Raw genomic sequence first — 21,623 nt, 5'->3', positions numbered from 1 at the left:
TGCCTTCTTCCTCTTCATTGCCTTATTACAGGTAATATTTCTTCAAAAGTTATTTAAAATTCATAACCATAATTACATGCAAAATGAGGTTTTGCTGAAAGGTCCTTTAACTGAAAGAGTGTCGTAATATGTGAATGTAATTTGCTTCCTTCATCCAGTCATTACTTGTCTGAATGACCTTTGTGTGAAGGCAGACTCCTTTAGGAATGTCTTAAGGAAAATTGCAGTTACTAAAAGAGGCATGGAAAAATGGCGTGAGGGTCATATTTTCAACCCTTTTTCTGTTCTACACATAACAATAAAATTTTAAAATCATGTAACACACTTAGCCAGTTTTTTAAAATAAGGTAATTGTTTTGGTGTCACAGAAAAGGAACAGAACCGCAAAAGAGTGAGTGGTGAGTGTCATAATTTCTTTTCCGTCGAGAGTATTTTAATTTGTCAACTTCCCTCTTTTGGTCTCTTATCTTTCAGCAAATTCCAGATGTATCTCCAACAGGAAGATATACCACCCTGGTGCCATTGATCATTATTTTAACAATTGCAGGCATCAAAGAGATTGTAGAAGATTTTGTAAGTTTTTGCTTTTGGATCATGAAAACATTGTGATGAATATAACTTATAACTCATTTGTTGCTTTGGCTTTTTTTGTTTAAGACAGTGGGTTTGTAGCTTAACTAGCCCTTCAAGGTTCATGATGGTATGTTTTGGGAGGGAACGAGCACATATAGTATCCTTAATATCCATATATAGGCACAGAAGTAGTTCCCGCTGTGTTTTCTAATATGAGTTCTCTGGAGCCCCTTTGATCTGTTTTCACTGATGCTCCGCGCATCCTCCTTTAGAGCTTTGCAATTGGGTTGCAAATGAAGGACTCCATTGCTGTCCAGCATAGCATCACTGTGCTGGCTGTGCCCGAGGTCATTTTACAAGAATCTTCTCCCTCCTCCTGTGTATCTCAGTGTATCTCCAAGTCCATCGATTACAACCATATTCACACTCTCCTTTTTTCTCTCTATCCTCTTTTCTAGCTTTCTCTGCACTTTCTCTCCCTCCCCCGCCCCTCCATTCCCTCTCAGGCTCCCACTTGCAGTCTCTAGCACACCATCGTATGCAGATTTTTCTGGGACTAGGTAAATGAATAAATGTAATTAATACAAATCAAAGCAATGGTACTTTGCCCCAGAAGTTCTTTATTCGAGAAAATGAATTCAGTTGTTGTTGTTGGGTTTCTCATACTGAATAATTCTTTCATTGTGACCGAAAACAAAAGAGGAGGTAGAAGTTTCATCCTTCAAGGTGCTTGTTTGTTGTTAGAACCAAAACGCAATCACTGAAACCAGGTTAGACGGCACCTCCATCGACTGACTTGTCCACGGAACGTGGCGAGCGGTGCTGGGTCACCAGCCACTTAATTGGATTTTACAGCCTTCGTGTTGTTGGCAGTTGGTGTACTTGTCCCCTGTTTTCTCCTGATCTTATTGTTTGTGGTTTCAATTATTCATCTGGAACTTTTGAGTCTAAGAACTTTTTCTTCTTCCTGTAACAGAAGCGACATAAGGCAGACAATGCAGTTAACAAAAAGAAAACGATAGGTAAGATACCAGACTGATCCCTTTTTTCACTAGAAAAACTTAAGAATAAGACCTGTATTGAAGGAATTTTAAATAAGTAATTGATGATGTTTAGATAAATTGGGGAAAATGATCTATAAATACTTGAAAGAAATAGCAAAATGGCAAAAAAAAAAAAGCAACAAAAATGTGAGTCCTGGCAATTAAAATTTGAATGGGATTTGTGTATTTTAGAATTTTCAGGAGCTGGACATATTTTATATCTAAAAAAGTCCAAGCATTCATACCCTTGGCTTATAATTGCTCCCTACCTCTATCTACTTTTTATTGTATTGACTTCTAGAACGTTAACTCTGTGTTGTGGGTTTTTTATTTATTATTTTGTTTTTTGTTTTTTTTTTTGGGTAAATCTTGTAATAGCAGGATAATTTTTTTTTTCTTCTGGGCTAAATATGAATAGATTTAACTTCTATACATACATCTATATTTATATGGAGGCATTACTGTATCCATAGATTGGGCTGTGCTTTGGGGAGTGGTGATATTATACCTTTACGTCTAAGGATATGGTGTGTTGGAAATAATAAGTGGAATTTTAAAAGGAGCCTTGTGAATTTTGGAAACCTGATTTTGTCTTGATCCTCACCAGGATTAACTGGTATTCTCTTTTTTTCTTTTGCAGTGTTAAGAAATGGTATGTGGCAAACCATTATGTGGAAAGAGGTAAAAACTAATTTTAAAGATATACCAGAAAGTATTGGTTTGGAGATTTGTAATGAATTGCTAGTCTTGATTACAGTATAAAGTTTGTTAAGACATAGGTCATCTCCTTTGAATGTACGTTTTACCTGGAGGAGTTTTCCCACAAGGTTTCACTTAGGACTGAGGCAGTTTCCTCTGTTCCTCGCGCCTTTTTGAAGGCGCTCACTGTGTCAGTTCAGAGTTGTGAAGTTCATTGCCCCTGATGGATAGTTCTGAAATCTCAAAGCGTTTTCTACTTTCTAAGTCCACTGTGAGAAACATTTTCCCTGGTCTTCTGTTCTCTTAACCTACATTCAGTTTTAAAATAGTTGAGATTGTCACTTCTAAACGTTTTTGGTGGAAAGAGTTTTGGGTTTATGATTACCATTAAATATAAAGAGGTGGGGTAGTGGTTGGAACCATCCTGTTTGGATTCCGAGGCAGGGGTGGTTGGGTATGACCAGTGGTGACTGCTCTTAACTTTACAATAGTGACAAAGCTTTGCCCTACAGCCCAGGAGGCATGAGGTCTGCAGGGTTTGGGAATAGTGTGGTTTTCTGATTGTTTATAGTGATGAATAGAAAATTTAGAAGAAATATGGTGTGCCATCTTGGTTTCTTGTAGCTGATAAAATTAGCTTTTGAAGTGAGTCTCTGTTTTAGCTGGTCCTTCTTAACAGTCACAAGATGTTTTCTGGGGATGACTCTCATTACTCCAGGATTCAAAGCGGATTAATGTGATTTCATAAGAAAATTACTTTTTAGAACTGTGACTTAAACAATCGTTTCTCTTGCTGAATGTTTAGTACGCAATGTTTTAAAATGCCTCTGTGATCTTTTCATCGGCAACATGCGGTGTTATCGGTGTTATCGTAACTGCAGCCTTTTTTTAGTTTTTGTTTGGTTGTCACTTTGTTACCGGATCCGATCCCCTGAGGGGTTTTGTGATAACACCTTAACCTTGGTAGCAACCCAGGAGTTCGTACTGCAAACAGTAATTAACCTCCCTCTCTCTCGGAAGTGGAGTGGTTCTCCGTTAAGTGGTCGGAAATCACTGACTTCACAGAGAGTAGAAACGCTCCCAGTGCTATAGAAATGCGAGGACTCCATGGCACTTCGGAATGGCTTGTCTCTCTAAGGCTCCTGTTGCTACCCTGTCCCCAGAAAGGCACTACTACTGGCTGGAGTGGAGACCCACGTGGACTTGGGATGTTGACACTACTCGAAACAGTAGAAAATGGAATGATGATCTCTGAATTCTAATTCTGGGCCCAGGAACTGATGGCTTCGCAGACTTCTAAAGCTGGTTACTGTTTCCTGCACTCAACTGCAGAAAAACAAAACAAAACAAAACGAACCCAAACCCTAAACCAAATACCTATTTCGTGCTTTGCCATGTGCATTTTTATTTCCATTGAAAATGCACTTTGTTTGGTCATTTTTAATTGGAGTTCTCACACATGCCAGGGACTGTGTTAGGCGTTGGATATGCAGAGAAATATTGCAAAGCCTAGCCCTGCCCTTAAGGAGTTTTCTCCTGTGCTTGTCAGGCTTCAGTGGGCAACCCACTTACCTGGGGGGCTGCTGCAACGCAGAGCTGGGCCCCACTTGCACATGTTCTGATTGTTCTGATTTGCTAGTTTCAGGTGCGGGGCCCCTAGAAGTTGCATGTTTAGCAAGTTCCCAGGAGAGGCTGCTGCTGCTGGTCTGGGGACCACACTGCAGAACTACTGGTGTCATGGAAGTGACAGGTGACAGGCAGCTAAATAGCGTGCAGTGCAGGCGCTGGGCTCCGTGTGGGGGCACGTTTCAGGTGCTCTGGGGACCTCTGGGCGGGAAGGCTTCCTCCTGAGATGCTCTACTGCTCTCTTGTAGGATGAACAGGAGGTAACCAGTTTAAGGCACAAGGGACTGAGTGAGACTCGGAGGGGTCTGCAGGCACATCTGCAGCCGTGCTCAGAATGAGGCTAGGTGATGAGAGGGCCGTGGGAGCAGACGCCAGAGATGGCAGGCGAGGTGCAGGCGGGCCACCTTTAAGGTTCCCAAAGCAATGCGTGCTCTCCCTGACGCCTGGAGATGGAGTTGGAGAGCCCCAGGCTGTAGCTGAATCATCCGTTCATGCTGAGAGGCAGCTCTGGGATGGATGTCGACAGCTTCGGTTGACTTTGAGAAGACTTTGGCCTTATTCTTCAAAATTAAGAGACTCGAGAAATCCTCTGAGGCCAGAGTGGATTCAGGGGTCTAACAGGGTCTCTTTCCACTTGAAGGATTCTTGCTCTAGGTAGTTTCACACATGCAGGGGACAACCAGGCATAAGAACACCAAATAGAAATACATCTTCAAACAGAATTCCAAGTCGTTTCTCATGTACATGGAACTTCTTAGTACTTTGTTACTGGGATATAAAATGTTTCTTTGTTTCGATAATAAAGATGGGAGAAAGTCATAATTACACTTGTCCTCCCACTTTGAATTAAAAAAATTCACTGCCTTTTTTCTTTTGAAAACATGACTAATTTTTCTGTCTAGTTTTTAAAAACTAATTGCTTCTTTTGATTTTTTTCCATGTAATTAAACTATTCACATAAAATGTTTTTACACTTAAAAACCATTTTCAATTTTCATAGGTATTCCTTGCTTTTGTACTGATGGTTCTTAACACAGCTCTGTAGCGTTTATTTGACTTTTCTTCATTATGGGATATACTGTAATCAAATGCCTTCCTTTTGCCTTAAAATTGAATACTAATTTCCAATGCTCAGTGGTTCTGGAATTGAATTTCTACCACCCTTCCCTGTGTTGAGCCCAATTTTTTAGGCTTCCCCACACACTTTGATAAGCAATTCACAGCACTAGTAGGACACCTTTTAGTAAACCCTCCTTTTTCTTGTAGAAAATTAAATACAGGCCCCTGCTAGGGCCATTCTCCCAGCTGGCAAGATCCAGAGTGTTTCACAAGTATCACAGCGTGTGAAATTCTTGATTTCTAACAGAACAGTAACAGGGGTTAGAATAAGATACAGAAAAACCTAGTGCCCGTTTTGAGTTTTGAAATTGTTGGTACACTAGGAATGCCTTTTCTTCTTGTCAATTTGAGAGCGAATTCTGCCATCCTTGATTTTCACACTCACAATGCCCATTCACTTACACTTATGATGGTGCAGACTGAGGACACGGGCCTGTTTCATGCCAGGTGCTTGCATATGATTTCCCTAATCACACATCAGCCCTGCAAGGTCAGTGGTGGTATGTCCCTGTTGTATAAGTGGGGACACGGGAACTCAGAGAGGTGAAGGGCTTGTCAGGATCCAGAGCTGGTGTATCCGAAGCTCAGACTTGAACGTGGCCCTGCTGACGTGAAAGCTCAGGTCCTATCCAGCCCTATGTTTCTGTGATGTTATTTACGGGGCTTATAGACCCTTGGCCATGGCCCTTATTTCTGCAGACAAGGGCCTGTTTCTCTGGCTTGGGTTCTTCTGTCCAGTGCCATCTGCTTCCCAAGGTGGTCCCTGACTTTGGCCATGACTCTTTTTTTCTGGCAGTTTCCTGAGGCTGTACGAGTACAAATCTTTTCTGTTTTATGTGGTATAATGCTGGGGGACCTTTCAAATGGACTTCGGTGAATCTAGTACTGCCTGTTAATCACACCACTGGCCAGATCGCTCAGTTTTGAATCTGGGTTCGAACACACGGACTCGCAGTTTGATCTGGATCAAGTTATGTCACTCTGAGCTTCAGTTTCCACATTTGTAAAACGGAGAGTATTCCCTTGTGTTACCTTAACCCCATACTTACCATGTGGTAAGTACCATGTGATACTTACCATGACCCCATGCAGTATGTGCTGTTGATCTCATTATACGAGGGCTGACAATTAAGTTCATGAACTTGTTGCCACGACGTTGCTAACCTTTTTTGATGTCAGAGGGATTATTCATTATGAATTTGTACCAATGGGACAGTTTACCAAGTTTACTATTTGGAAGTGCTGAAAAGGCTGCGTGAAAAAGTTAGACAAAAACGACCTGAACGTTTCGCCAAGAATTCAAGGCTCTTGCATCACAACAATGCACCAGCTCACAGGGCACTGTCTGTGAGGGAGTTTTTAGCCAGTAAACAAATAACTGTTTTGGAACACACTCCCTACTTGCCTGATCTGGCCCCCAGTGACTTCTTTTTTTACCCGAAGATAAAGGAAAGGAAAGCATTTTGATGACATTCAGGACATCAAGGGTAATACGACGACAGCTCTGATGGCCATTCCAGAAAAAGAGTTCCAAAATTGATTTGAAGGGTAGAGTACGTGCTGGGGTCAGTGCATAGCTTCCCAAGGGGAGGACTTTGAAGGTGACCGTAGTGATATTCAGCAGTGAGGTATGTAGCACTTTTCCTAGGATGAGTTCGCGAACTTACTTGCCCGACCTCGTGTAGATGAGAAAACTCAGGCACACGGAGTTTACATGACTTGCTCCGGTTACACACAGCTTGTGAGGAGGACGTATGGCTAGGGAATTTGAACCCAGACCTGTGCACTTAACCACTCTACCCGACTGGGTACAGCTGTGGAATTGTTCCAGTGAAAGCTATGGAATTTGTAAGTGGATGCGTAATTATAAGAAAATGAGACTTTGATAGTTCTGACTCATCTCCCACCCTGTTTTCTTTTTTGTTTTATCTTTCTCATTCAGCGTCATTGCAAAGAGGTAATAGCGCCATTTGTCTGTAATGAAAGATTTTCCTTTTGTTCTTGTCAAGGAAAAGAATTTGGGCTCCTTCATCTTAAACTTCATGGCATAGTTATATAGTAATTTTTCTTCATATGTTTAACCACCTTTATCATCATTTGTGCTTTCTTTTCTTTCATGCTTTTCTGTCCTTGTCCCTGGTTTTCTAGGTGACAGTGGGAGACATTGTGAAGGTCGTCAATGGGCAGTATCTTCCTGCAGACACGATCCTGCTGTCCTCAAGGTCAGGTGTGCTATAGTGGGCACATTTTTTGAAATGTTAAGAACAATAAAATAATAAATGGAGACTGCCAAATCTTGCGCCACTCTTTCCCTTCCACCCTGAGTCACCAGCCTTCTCACTGGCCTATTCTTCCATAACCTATCATTTACCTGTTCCTGCCTTAATCCTAAAATTTTCTTTTCCCCATTTATTCCTTTGTTCTTTCTGTGACCTCTTTACATTTGGTGATTCATTTTAGTCTCATGGCTATTCGGGGCTGTTCCTCCTTTGCAGGGACATTCAAGAGCAGTGGAGTGATTCTTTCAGTACCCTCCAGGTGGCAGCATATCTGAGACTTCAATCCCGTCTCCTGATGGGTCCAGCCAGCAGCCTTTCCTGTAGAACCGAATGCCTCCCTTTATTAGCTATTCAGAGAACCGTGGGCATTTTTTCAGCATAGACATGACCCGCAGATGGTGTTTCCTGTTCATTTGCCCACATTTTGCTTCCTTTCTACCCAAGTATCATTGCCATGTTCTCTAAGTCATTTTGTGCAAGAAAGGTATCAGCAGTAAGTGGTGAAAATAATGGACAGCACAGTCCTTGACTTTTCTTGATACATATGATTATATATCAAAGAAGGAATGCCAAAATTAGAATAAGAGTAAACTTCTACTCTTGAGTTCAATACTAAGCAATATGATGTTAACATGAAAATTTCCTACATTCCTGTTGGGAATCATAGGTGCTCATACTGTCGGCATTTTCTTTGATTGCGGACAATGTTTCTTTTATTGTATTTGATCACATTAGATTTTAAGCCTTAGCATGAATTTTCTCCTTAAGATCAAAGGTTTAAAATTAGACCCCAGGCCTGTAGAGGAGTGAAAGCACCATGTACATGGGGTGGGATTCCTGTTTGTCCCTACTGATTGGTTACAGAGAGACTCTTAAAAATAGTAAAATTTGTGGTTCCCTTGATAGTTTGGGGTCTGATTTAGTTGTAGCCCTCAGGAAACCTGATTGGAATATGAGATTGTTTTTCTGAGCTGATGTCATGTTTTTAAGGGGCTCACTAGTATTCGAGACTGTACTTTGTGCCAAGCAGTCTGCTGAGTACATTGTCCCATTAATCTTCCCAACAACCCTTTATGCACGAGAAACAGAGACTGAACAATTGCCAAAGTCATGTAGCCAATGAAGGCAGTGCCAGGAGATTTGAACTTAGCTGGTGGTTTACAGAGTCCATTCTCTTAACCACTAATGATGCTGCCTAAACCTGAAGATGGGGAATAGTGGTATCTGCTATGCTTGTTTTTATTCTTTGAGTTTTCTGTCCTTAAAATTAGGTGTTTTGATTAAACACTTACCTGTTGAAAGGTGCAGGGCAGTGAAGGCTTGCCAAACCTATGCCTCGATTCCCGAACCCTTCTGGCTGTGATTTTTTGGACAAGATGTGTTTGTACTGTCTGTGCCTGGGGAGGATCTTTAGGTCAGGAAGAGCAGGCCAGGTCTCAGACTTTAAGGAAGGGCAAACACATGATGTCCCAGCTAAGACCTGGGACATTGGTTGGGTCTTAGCTAGGACATCATGTGTTTGCCCTCCCCTTCTCATTCATCCTCAGTTGTTTCTGTCTACCTGAGGTCAAGCAGCCATTATGTGGGGCCACACGGGCGAACCATTGGGCAAACAACTTTGTGTTGGTGTTGAACCTCAAAGATGAGTGTTTGTCTTTCTACTCAATTACTACGTCTAAAGTGATTGTTCATACAGTTGACCCTTGAACAACATGGGTTTAAACTATGCAGGTCCATTTATATGTAGATTTTTTTCAATAAATACCTGTACTGTTTTCGATTTGTGGTTGGGAGTCAAGGGGTATAGAGGGGGTATACAATGACTGTATGCATTGATCTACGGCCATTTTATAGAAGACTTGAGCATCCGTGGGGAGGGGTGTCCTGGAATCAGTCTCCTGCAGATACCATGGGACAACTGCGGATAGGTAAGTTTTCGGGGAGTCAGAAGTTAAGCTTGGATTTTTGACTATGCAACAGGGTGGGTGTCAGTGCCCCTAACCCCCACGCTGTTCAAGGGTCAACTGAAATACTAGTTTCAAGAGCCGGTCAGCATACATAGTTTCCATAGAAGAAACTTTATGAGCTGTGAATTGGTGGAGGCGACTTTACTTAACTTTGGCTTTTTTTTCTCTCTCCTTAGTGAACCTCAAGCAATGTGTTATGTCGAAACAGCTAATCTAGATGGGGAGACGAACCTTAAAATACGTCAGGTACAGTGACCTGTTACGACCTGTGTTGTTATGGAGGCCCAAATTTCAAATCTGCTCCCTACATGTACTACTCAGTGCTTTTTCTAGAGAAAAAAAATGTTCTGCCACAAAGATTATGCCTTAACCCTAATGGAGTCTCTGGGAAGAACATGCATTGTATTATGAAGGGAACTCCTTGAGAGTGATGGCAGAGTCAAAAAAGTGGACTTCATCCAAGTTATATTAATTGTAGAATGAAGAATAGTTTTTAATACAATAAACACTTTAATCATTTGACACTTAAATTTTATGTTGCATAAAGTTGATTTGGATAATTCTGTCCACGTCTTTCTTTTCTACCTCAGATATTTGATTTAGATATATATTTTTTTATTGTTTAAAGAAGAGTTACTGGGTGCTAGATATCATACTGTATTAAAGGGATTCTTTATTCTATGTTTATAACAAATGTTAGAGTATAGCTAATAAGTATGCTTCCTGAGAGGTGTTTGAGTACGTGAATTGTTACTAAACATGGATGTTTCCAGCACAGTGGTGGAATCTTAGCTTTCTGCTTCATTGAATTCTTTTGTAACTTTTTGCATTAGGTTGCTATCTGTAAAAAAGCTGCCTATAACGTCCATCTTGTATCTGATAGTTTCATTTCTTAGCTTCCTCAAATTATTCTATTTGAGATGATTCACCATTTCCTTTAGATTAACAGAGGGGATGTGGAATGTTGTCCCTAAACCTGGAAGATTGTATTCAATTTCCTCTTTTGGTCTAACATTTTAGGGTTTGACTCACACTGCTGATATGCAAACAAGGGAAGTGTTGATGAAGTTATCTGGAACTATAGAGTGTGAAGGGCCAAACCGCCACCTCTATGACTTCACTGGAAACTTAAACGTAGATGGGAAAAGGTATCACTTTCCCTTTTCTTAGTGATTTTTTTTTTTTTTAATGGGACTAGGAATTACTGCAGCTTTGGAAAATATCAGTGTGTTTCCTGGATTCATAATATTTCAAAACAAAGAGATTTCTTCATGTTTAGTTTGAAAATGAGAGACTGAGTTTTAATTGAAATACTATTTCAATCAATTTAAACCTTCCTTTACATTTAAGGAAAGAACTAATTTTTGTTAAGAAAAACAGCCAGAGGGTCTGAAATGAGATTCATAGCACTGGTCTGTTCTTTCTGTGTATTACCTGTCAGGGAGGAGAGATGGTTTTTGGCTGCACAAAAACGTCCAGAAAAACAGAAGAGAGGGATCTGAGGTGTAGAAAAGCTAATATATTTATTGGGAAGCATTTTTGTTTTTTTAGTATTCTTTTAAGTAGCATTTGTTTTTAGAAAGTTGAGTGAAAGGAACAACAATTAGAGTAGTCGTCGTCTTCCTGTAGAATATTCAGTGCCCTATTGTCTGTATTCTGTCGTCTTTGTCCTCTTGGCATTGTTTTATTGTTGGAGAGCCAATTTTGTCATTATGTTGGGATGCAGTTTCTACCCTCTGCCCATCTTTAAACTGCGTGCTTCTTACCAATGAATGCGTCTTACCTTAGTATTTTGAACAGACCCAAAGGGAAGGACTCCATCATGGGGATGTACCCCGAATAACCATGACAACTACGTGTGATGGCTTCCTTGGTTTTCATTTGGTGTGCAGAGCCATTCCTAAGCTCCCATTTTGGATTTCTACATTATCACTCAGCTTTTTATCTAACCATTAAGCAATCCCTGACTTATTTGATATTGTAGCTTTATTGCTTTCCCCCACCCCTTACCATAGACATAAAATAAACTGAGTTTCCCAAATGAATAAACTTCTGGTTATTTTAGCAATTTTCTTTTAGGGTGTTGAGTTTCTTAACAGGACCTAAGAGACACAATTCCCTCTAACTTTTTATAGGAAAAACATTTTTTTTCTTTTTTCTTGTAGTTTAGTGACAAAGGGATAAGAGAAACCTTATCCTTTGTGTTTTTTTGTTATTGTTTTCTTGTTTTTTTTTTAGATTAAGTCAATGGGAACCTGTTTTTCAGCGAAATAGTTCAAATTTGACTGAAGGAAACATTTGATTTATTATGGGTTTATATTTAAGGGGAAAGCTCAAACTCATTTGTCAGATTATCATTAAATATAAATGTTGTTTCTTATTTTTAGCCCTGTTGCCCTTGGGCCTGACCAGATCTTATTAAGAGGTACACAGCTTAGAAATACTCAGTGGGTCTTTGGCATAGTTGTTTACACTGGACACGACACCAAACTCATGCAGGTAAAACATTTCTGTGCTGAAAAACAATGCTGGTTTTAGCCTTCCTTCTTTCTTTTCCTTCCTTCCTTCCTTCCTTCCTTCCTTCCTTCCTTCCTTCCTTCCTTCCTTCCTTCCTTCCTTCCCTCCCTCCCTCCCTCCCTCCCTCCCTCCCTCCCTCCCTCCCTCCCTCCTTCCTTCCTTCCTTCCTTCCTTCCTTCCTTCCTTCCTTTTTATGGCATAGAGAGTGAAATGCAGATGTTACATTTAGGAAGCTCAAGTATGTCTGTGAACCTCAATTTGGGAAGGAAGTGCCTTTATTTTGGTTCTCTATGTAGATTCTCCTGGATTTCTGTTACCTCTTGTTTGAAATGTCAATGGTCTTCATTTCCCAGATTTTAGGGACACAATCAGTTTTAACTTATTTTATCTTCTGGACTTAAGTGGGGACTTGTTCTTTCTTTATTGCTCTCACTACTTCTGCTCCTCACCCCATTAATTAGGGTTTTACAGTAAATTGTCTTATTTAACTGAATTCTAGATAATGTAAAAATCAGTTATTTTCAAACTAATGTTTATTCTTCACACACCAAGACAAATTAACACGAGTTTGCTCTTTCTCCCTGTCAATATTTTTTAAATTATTAGTTGTGAATTTGCATCCCACATTTATGTTGTGACATATTTTGACCAGACAACTTTGAAATTCTGCATAAATCAGTGTCCCTGTGTGCCCTTCCTTATACTTCTTTGATATCACATGGCATCGCTGATAATGAGATTGGCTTGTCTGCCTTTATTGTATAATTTCTAAAGCACATATTTCACTATATGTCTTAATTTTAAAATGTTTAGTGACCGCTGCGCACCAAGTCTTATGCCAGGCTGTATGGATACAGTGATCGCCCAGAACTGTATGGCCCAGTCCTACCCTCTAGGAGCCACACAGACTAAGGAGTAGTAGGGAATTACCACGTAGACAGATCAGTGTTGTAACGTGTGTCATTACAAAGTGCCTTGGGTCAACCAACCCAGGTTTGGGGGTGTCAGTTGGCTATCCACTAAGAATTATACTAAGAAACACATTTTACATGTGGATTTGGAGAAGGGAGGCTATTGTGTTAATCTACTCTTTGAGGTCAAATGATGTGAGAAGAGAGAGTTCAATACTTACTAGGCCAGATGAAGTGATAGACTCCACTAGCCACACCTGCTGGGTCATGTAGTAGAAACAGAGAAGGGAGATGGGAGGGCCAGGAGCGTCGAGAGACTCATTGACGTTCAAGAAGATTGTTGAAGCTGCTGAGTGACAGCAGATTACTTTTGAGTCTCTGGGGTGGAAGGTTCATAGAGTGGAGAGACCTGGGAGTGAACCATGGGAGTAGGAAGCTAAAGGTAGAGCTGTTGGAGGCCATTCGCTGTTGAGGACTAAAGGACTGAAAGACTAAGGCATTTGATGGGTCGGTGCTGTGGTTTTGAAGATTGGATAATGGCAGGGATGGAGCAGAGACAGTACCATAAGCCAAAGTTCAAGTCTTCATGGCGTAAGGGGGAGTGACTGAGAGGTTGGTAGGCTTGCTGAGGGAAGAGGCAGAAGGTAGTGTAGCCAAATGACATGAATTTTACAAGTGGGTTTTAACATGGCGTTAGAGCAATAAAGTGTCAGAAGTATTACTGAGAGCCCCACGTATACATTCAGTAATATTATCTTCAGATTCTGAGAGGTGTGAATCTTTCCTGGAGCAGCCTCTGATCGACGGGGCTTTGGGGAAGGAATGTCCTCTGCTGGAGAAGGCAGGGGGCAGGAGGCCAGCTTCTGAAGGAGGCCCAAGACATAGAGAAGTGTTGGTCCTGGAACGATAGGGCCTCAGGTGGGTGGGATGGTAACAGAGGGCGTGTGAGTGTGAGTGGTGAAGGCTGGGAGGCAGCTCTAGGATGGATTAAGGTTATTTAGTGTGTCTGAGACATGCCTGATCCATCCTTTCTGCTGGGTCCTCCCCCATTCCTAAGCCCTGACGAGAACGTTTTAAGTTTGTTGGTTCTGAGCAGCTTGAATACAAAGACTTTATCTCGATAAATAATTAGTACTCTGCTACCTGGTAAGGATTTTCTGACTTCCTGAATGTCAGACAGTGAATGCTAACATTCACTGTCTGACACTTGGAGCGCTGCTAAATACAGATCGCTTCTGGTTTTCATCAAGTGACGAAGAGATTGCAAGGAGCTAGCTCCAGTTTGGGCAGGGCCCCAAGACTAGTTTTCAGGTTGTGCATATGACAAATTTAACCCCTCTCTACGACTCCTGGTATGTTGCTTGCTTTCTCAGGGTGTAATATTGTTTTCCTATACTTTGGTAATACAGCTTTGTAGCTAAGGTGTAAGAGATAATTAAGTAACACTTACAACGATCCCATCATCTCTTCAGTGAGCAAGGTGTGCACGGTTACCTCATGAAGTTTGCATCTCCTGAGTGTGATGAGCATGTTTCCTTGTACCCAAATGTGAGAAACCCTTTGGCAAGGGTGATTACATGTTGACTCTTCGAGTACACCACGATGGAAGGTCTGTGCTGGACTCACTGTGCCTTGGGAGCTGAAACAAGTGAAAATAATGAGCTTCCAAAAGGAATATAATATAACACACATCACTGGAAGCCATCCTGTTTGTGAAATAACATTTTTCATCTGTACTTGTACAACTTGACCACAGAGAAGAAACACGATTGCTTTAGGACTCTTCTCCTTCATTTTGTTTTTCAGACTCTCACCTCAATGCCTCTATTCTTCAAAGTTCCCTTGCTTCATGTTTAGTGTCGTTACGTGTAGAAATACTTCATTGTCTGCTGTTGCTGTTGGTTGATTCAATGGGAAAGAGAGATACTGTCACAGTAATTACAGCAAATACTTAGTGCCCCGTGCCCTGTTCTAAACAATAGTCGTGTGTTAATTCATTTATTCCTCACAATGGCTCTCTGAGGAAAACGCTATTATTTCTATTTTGTTCAGTGGGGACATTGAGGCACAGAGTGTCTAAGTAAGTTACCAAAGTTACACACCCAGTAAGAGAGAGAGCTGGAATTCAAACATTGGAGTTTGGCTCCCGAGTCCATTTTCTAACTAGTTCTCCACTGACTGCTTTCTTAGGAGGAAATGAAGTGTATACAATTCAGGTCAGATGTAAGTTTTTACAAAAATCTGACATTATGGCCTATTTCTGTTAAGAGCTCCATTACTCAGAAGTAGCAGTGCTTTCTAAGAATTTCATAGAAGAACTTATAATGCTAGTTGGAATTTAGCATTAGAGGCCCATCACTGTAAGTCGAAAGAGTCAGCCGATAGGAACGGATGGGCGGAACTTGGGTTCCCACTAAGTGCATGTGTGGAGGCCTTGAGTTTTGGGCTTTTGTGTTGGATGGAAGGTAACTTTTCCTCACCCTGTTAACTGGCCAGGAGTTAACCACTGGAAAAGATCAGAAATCAATAAACGAATGGAGTCATAGAAGTGACATTTACGGTCAATTTTTTTTCTGCCTGTGCCTCCATGGAATGTTTATTAAAACTGATAACATCTTCTTTGGCTTTAAACGACTGAGGTAGGCAGCCTTGGAACTGCTTTCTTGGCTCTTGACCTGAGGTTAGAGGTGATGCGTTGTCCCCATTTACCTTTAGATGGTGTTTGATTGATACTAGGTCAGCTTTTACTAATGGATTTGCATTTAGATTTTAGAGGAATTTTTTTAAAAGTCTGTAAAGGACAAATAATTTAGAAAACTAAAGGGAGAAAAGAGTACGAGTATATAAAGGAAAATGCTGTTGTGCTATTTAGATACTTAAAGGACTCAGTTTTTCAAAATCGCCAGTATAACCCTTCCTCAACTCCCCACCCTCACAGGAAACCATGTCCACAATGGCATTTCTGGGCTTGATGACAGAATTCAGATAACAATTTCAGTAACATTGTGGTATGGGCATCTCTATGGAACTTTGGAATTGCCTCCTATTTTCATCTTGGTTTTATTTTTACATTGTGACTTTATTTGTATTCTTATTTTCAGAGACATTTTCATTCTAGCTCTGTTAATAAATTAAGAACAGTAAAGGAGAGTGCTGACTTACGTTTGGCACAAGGCATCATTCTTATGGCCAGTTGATGCCAGAGAAACTTTCAAATTACGTGATCTTTGCACATCAGTGTTGCCTCTAGGACCAGGGGTGTCCAAACTTTTTTCAACCTTTTTCACCAAGGGCCATATGCAGTAAAATACACAAACAGCCAAGCCACTCACGCGAGGTGAAGTGCGTATTGCCTCACCTGGTTTATTTAAGTAAACTAAATATATTTTTGGAGTTTGCTGAGGGCCAATTAACAGTGGATTGCGGGCTGCAGTTGGCCCGCTGGCTGCAGTTTTAACACCCCTACTCTAAAGAGACCATCTCATGACTCATGGAAGGAGACCTGCAGACTGAATCCTCTGTGCCCATGGCCCCCATCCACTTCCTTTTCTGATTTAATCCTGGCTCTGCTCATCACCAGGAGTGGGTTTTTACCATCTGTTGTATTACTGTATTAGTCTCCTGTTGCTGCCATAACAAACACACATTCAGGCCTCAAACAACACAAAGTTGTTCCATAGATTGGAAGTCTGATTCCAGGAGGTCTGCAGGGCAGCGTTCCTTTCCATAGAACACTCCAGAAGGTTCTAGAGGGGAATCTGTTCCTTGCCTTCCCCAGCCTTCTAGAGGCACCCCAAAGTCCTTGGATCATGACCCCCATCCTCCATCTTCAGTGCCAGCAAAGGCACATCTCTTTGACATTCTGTTGTAGTCACAGCTCCCTCTGACCATAACTGGGAAAGGATCTCTCATTTTTTCTGCTTTTAATGACCCATGTGATTGACGGGGTCCATTTGAATAATCCAAATTAATCTCCCCAACTCAAGGCCCTTTATTGAATCACAACTGTAAAGTCCCGTTTGCCATGTAAAGTAACATATTTGTAGGGTATTAGGTATTCATATTCCAGGTATTAGGATATGGACATCATTGGGTGGAGGAGGGAACATTATTCTGTCCACCACAACTACCTTCAGAAAAATTAAAAAAAAATGACTTCAGGTACATACCTGTCTAGTGCAAACAGTTCTATTGACTTTGCCACTTCTGAGAGGATATAGTCCCCAATTTTCTACCTGATGTGCAAGGGCCCTTGAATCTGAACTCACTGGGCTGGTTTCCCCTTCAGCAGTGAGAAATCCGGCTATGCACGTTTACAGATGGTTAGGCTGTCTCTCTGCTGTTATTTTACCTTCCGGTTTATGTTCTGTTTATAATTCGGGACTCCATTCAGATTTCTCCTGGTCACTAGAGCTTTCCTGACTTTTCCTGCTTGTTTCTTGTTCAGTTTTCCAAATGAATTCTTTGTCTAGTCATTTCTTTTCACACCTATTAATGTTCTGTTTTGCATTATCGATGTGCATGTGTTTGTGTATGTCTTTTTTTCTCAATTAAATTTGAAGATGTTGGAGGGAAAATGTGTACTTTCAAAATCTCTTTTTGTTTATTAATTGTAGAAATATGTTATTACTTTGAAGATTCTCTCTAGATTTTTGTGATACAGAATCTTTAAGTTTCTCTTGAATTAGCAATATTCTGATGTCTTTTAAATTGGACTTAAATGATTAGAGCCTATTGTGTTCTAAGATAATGAAAGTAGCTAATTTAACGCTAAAATGTAATCATAAGAAGTACAGGTTGAATCATGTAGAGGTGAAATATGTTGTTTAAAATGGTAGAGTGTCTTTTCTGTCATCTTTATTTAAAACTAGCTGTTGGTTTCAGAAATGTGGTATACTTCTTAATTTCATGGGTTATTTGGCCAAAAAAAAATATGTAGTCTTTTACTTTTGATTTATTGAATGTGGATCACTTGCCTCCTTTTCTCTCCACTCCTTGCCCCCAAGTCTCTTCTGTGACCCTTATTGATTTTAGATGTTGTTGTGCAGAATTCCACCAAAGCACCTCTGAAGAGATCGAACGTTGAGAAAGTGACCAATGTGCAGATTCTGGTGTTGTTTGGCATCCTTTTGGTCATGGCCTTGGTGAGCTCGGCGGGGGCCCTGTACTGGAATGCGTCTCAAGGTGGAAGGAACTGGTACATCAAGAAGATGGGTAAGCGTTGGGGTGGGTTGCTTGTTGGAGCAGGACAAAACCTTCTTGGGAAATCCTTCCAAGCACTGTTTATGTGTGACGGTCATGCCATCCTTGTCCGTCCTTTGGCTACTCTGTATAGTGCCAGCCTTCCAAGGAGAATGAAAAATTAGGAATCACGTGATGAAGTGGAGATGGACACATGTGCAGATTGTTTTATATTCACATGGTTATTTTTAAACTATTTTTTTTAGTTGTTTTCTTAGTGGTTACTGTAGAGATTACAATTTATGTCTTAGTTTATGAGCATCTATTTCAGATTAATACTCATTTAGTCCCAGTATAATACAAGAATTTTACTCCAGTGTAGATCTATTTCTTCCCCTGCTTTATGCTGTTATTGTCTTATATATTACATGTATCTACGTTATTAACCCAATAATAGTGTTGTAATTATTGATTTATATAAACTTAAATCTTTTACAGACAAAAAAAAAAGAAGTATACTTACAGAGTTTTAGCCTACTTACTTATTTACCATTTCCACTACTGTTCATTTCTTCCTGTAGATTTGGGTTACATGTGATTTCTTTGCTTCATGTAGTTTCATTCTCTCCTCACTCCTTGGTGCTTTCTGATATATTACATCTGTATAAAAGTCCAACAATGTAATTTTATAATGACATTTTTGCCATTTTTTTAAATCCAAAAGAAAGGATAAAAACATGTAATTATATTGTCTTTTGTAAGTACTTATATAATTAATTACCTTTAGTGCTGCTCTTTGTTTCTTTATGTGGATTTAATTACTGTCTTTCATCTTGGAGAATTTACTTTAGTATTTCTTATAAGGCAAATTAGATAGCAACACATTTTCTTAGTTTTTATCTTGGGATGTTTTAATTTCTCTTTTGTTTTTGTAGGGTAGTTTTGCTCATACAGAATTCTTGTAGAATTCTTGGTTGACATTTTTTGCCTTTCAGTACTTTGAATATGCCATCCCACTGCCTTCTGGCCCCCATTGTACTTGTGAGACATCAGCTGTTAATTTTATTTATTTCCCTTGTATGTGAGTCATTTTTCTGTTGCTTCTTTCAAAATTGTCTTTGATTTTCAAAAATTTAGAGTTTATTCTGTTTGGAGTTTGTTGAGATTTTTGATATGTATAATAATATTTTTCATCAAATTTGGGAAGGTTTCAGCTATTATTTATTTAAATATTGTTTCTGCCACATTCTCACTCCCCTCCCCTTCTGGTACTTCCATTATGTATATGCTGGTCCACTTGATGTGTCTTAACAGATCTCTGAGGCTCTTTTAATTTTTCTTTATTTCTTTTCTTTCTATTCTTTAGATTGGATAGTCTTTATTGATATTAAAGTTTGTCTGTTTTCTCTTCTGCCAGCTCAAATCTGTTGAGCTCCACTAGTGATCTTTTTTCTTTTCATTTGAATTATTAGATTTTTCAATTCCAGAATTTCCATTTAGTTCTTTCTTTTAAAACTTCTATCTCAGTATCAATATTCTGTAATTGATCAATCATTGTCATTCTTTCATTGAGTCCTTTAGTTCTTTGTATATATGTATATTAATGCTTTGTAGTCTTTGTTAAGTCCACTATTTGGGCCACCTCCTTCAAAGGGAGTTTCTATTGCTTGTTTATTCCGTTTTCTTTTTGTATGTTTCATAATTTTTTGATTGTTGTTGAAAACTGAGCATTTGAGATAATATGTTAAAATAATTTGGCATTCTGATTACTTCTTCCTCGTGGGGCTTGTTGTTGCTGGTTTTTTGTTTATTTTCTTAGTGACTTGCCTGGACTCATTTGGTAAGGTCTATTTTTTCCCGCCTTGTATAGCCTCTGATGTTACTGCTCAGTTCTATTTCCATGATTTTACCTTTTAATTCTTTAAAAATGTATGGTTTCAGGTATATAGCTATTTTTAATACACTTGACCCTTGAACAATGTAGGGATTGGGGCACCAACCTCCCCAACACTGTTAAAAATCTGTATGATTTTTGATTCCCCCAAAACTTAGTTGTCCCTCAGTATCCACAGGGGATTGTTTCCAGGACCCCCCGTAGATACCCAAATTCGCAGATGTTTAAGTCCCTTATGGACAATGGCATAGACCAGTGCGTATAGCCGTTCCTCCACATTCTCAGACTCCCAGCTGAGGACTGAAAACACTACAGGTATTTATTGGGAAAAACCTGCATGTAAGTTGACCTGCACAGTTCAAACCTATGCTGTTCAAGGGTCAACTGCAGATTCATAGAATTATGCAACCCTCACCACTACCTAAATTTACATTTTTATCACCTCAGAAAGAAACCCCATCCTCAGTACTCAAAACCCCTCTTCTTGTTTTTATTTTTCAGTCTGGATTTCTAGAGGTCAGCATAGCTTAGTGGTCAGCCAGTAACTGGTCAGAGGTTGTGCTTAAATTAACCATTTTTTGCTTGATCTGTGTATGGCTTGGGGAATGCCATTAATGTTTGGGGAATTCAGTCTGCCCACATTCAATCAGAGACTAGTAGCTCACAAGTACCCTCTCTGGTTCTTCCTAAGCAAGGGCAGCTTTGTGCATGGACATGAACTTCTGGACTACAGGGTTGAGTGTGATCTTAGCAAGGTTTCTTTGGCCATCTCTCTCCATGGAACTTTTAAATTTCTGGATAATCTGTTGTTTTGTTTGTCCCTACTAGGGTAAGATATTTATCTTCTTGATTATTAGCCACTGGGAATTCTGTTATTTTTGACAGTGCCCTGGGCATGGCTTTTTTCATGCTCTGCTCCAAATAGTGTCAGCTCCGTCAGGCTGTTCCTGTCCTGACAACTTGCCCTACTCTGCAGTAGTAGCCTGCCCCACCCTGGGATAGATTTATCCAGCATGGAGCTGGGATGGGGGAAGATGAGAGCTGCTGGTTTTCATGGCCTGCCCTAACCATCCACCCAGAACAGAACTTAAGCAACATGGATGTTGGGAAAAAGAGAGGGAAACTGCCTTTGGATTAAATACCCAAGGCTTCCACTCACCAAGATTGAGTAGATTTTCTTGAATATGTGCTTTTGAATTTTTTATATACTCTATGATCAGTTTCCAAGCACTTTAAATGCTTGTTTTTGACAATTTTGTCCAGTTTTATTGCTTCTTTTGGGGGAAGAAGATTTGCCAATCTCCTTACAATGTCAATTCCAAAAAATAAGTAAAATTTAATGACAGCATTTTTTTTTTTTGAAGAATAAATTTGATTTTTAAAAGTTTGGGATGTTTTCTTGGGGTTATTGTTATTCCCATCTTTCAATATACTTTAGTTAAGCTGATCAAAACATTTTTTTCCCTCTTTCTAATTATTTCATGTAAAAAACTTATTCACTTTGAACGGCCTAGGAAAACTCTTGTTTCCACTTTACAAATGTGGGTGATATGATTGGGACTTCAGTTGTAACTTGGATCAAAATCCTTTTATTTGTGTTCTTATATTTTGGATTTGGACCATGTTATGTGTCCAGCTTCAAATGTGAAGATTGATACTTTGCACACATACAGAGTCAGTTCCAACATGTCATGATCTGGGTAAATAACATGGGCACTACCTTGGTACACAAGCTTTGTGGAGACTGGTGTTTAAATTGCTCAGATAATGTCCATCTTTAGTACTAGCTGCATGATTTACAGTGATTTACGTGG

At 39.9% G+C, this 21,623-nt stretch overlaps 1 protein-coding gene across 1 annotated transcript in view; it reads left to right on the top strand.

Moving 5' to 3' along the window:
- ATP8A2 (ATPase phospholipid transporting 8A2) overlaps nt 1-21,623 on the top strand; it is a gene marked incomplete at its 5' end in the record, with an annotated part of 553,717 nt that overhangs the window by 128,515 nt on the left and 403,579 nt on the right. The window contains 9 exons of the mRNA XM_081046135.1: nt 1-31; nt 475-573; nt 1,550-1,595; nt 2,257-2,297; nt 7,209-7,282; nt 9,483-9,552; nt 10,327-10,454; nt 11,694-11,805; nt 17,783-17,948. The exon at nt 1-31 is cut by the window's left edge and continues 69 nt beyond it. Coding sequence (XP_080902261.1) covers nt 1-31; nt 475-573; nt 1,550-1,595; nt 2,257-2,297; nt 7,209-7,282; nt 9,483-9,552; nt 10,327-10,454; nt 11,694-11,805; nt 17,783-17,948 — 767 coding nt within the window. The remainder of the gene's footprint in view (nt 32-474; nt 574-1,549; nt 1,596-2,256; nt 2,298-7,208; nt 7,283-9,482; nt 9,553-10,326; nt 10,455-11,693; nt 11,806-17,782; nt 17,949-21,623) is intronic.

Source organism: Rhinolophus hipposideros, assembly GCF_964194185.1.
Source record: "Rhinolophus hipposideros genome assembly, chromosome: 4".
Lineage (NCBI taxonomy): Eukaryota > Metazoa > Chordata > Mammalia > Chiroptera > Rhinolophidae > Rhinolophus > Rhinolophus hipposideros.
This window is presented reverse-complemented; position numbering and strand designations above follow the sequence as displayed.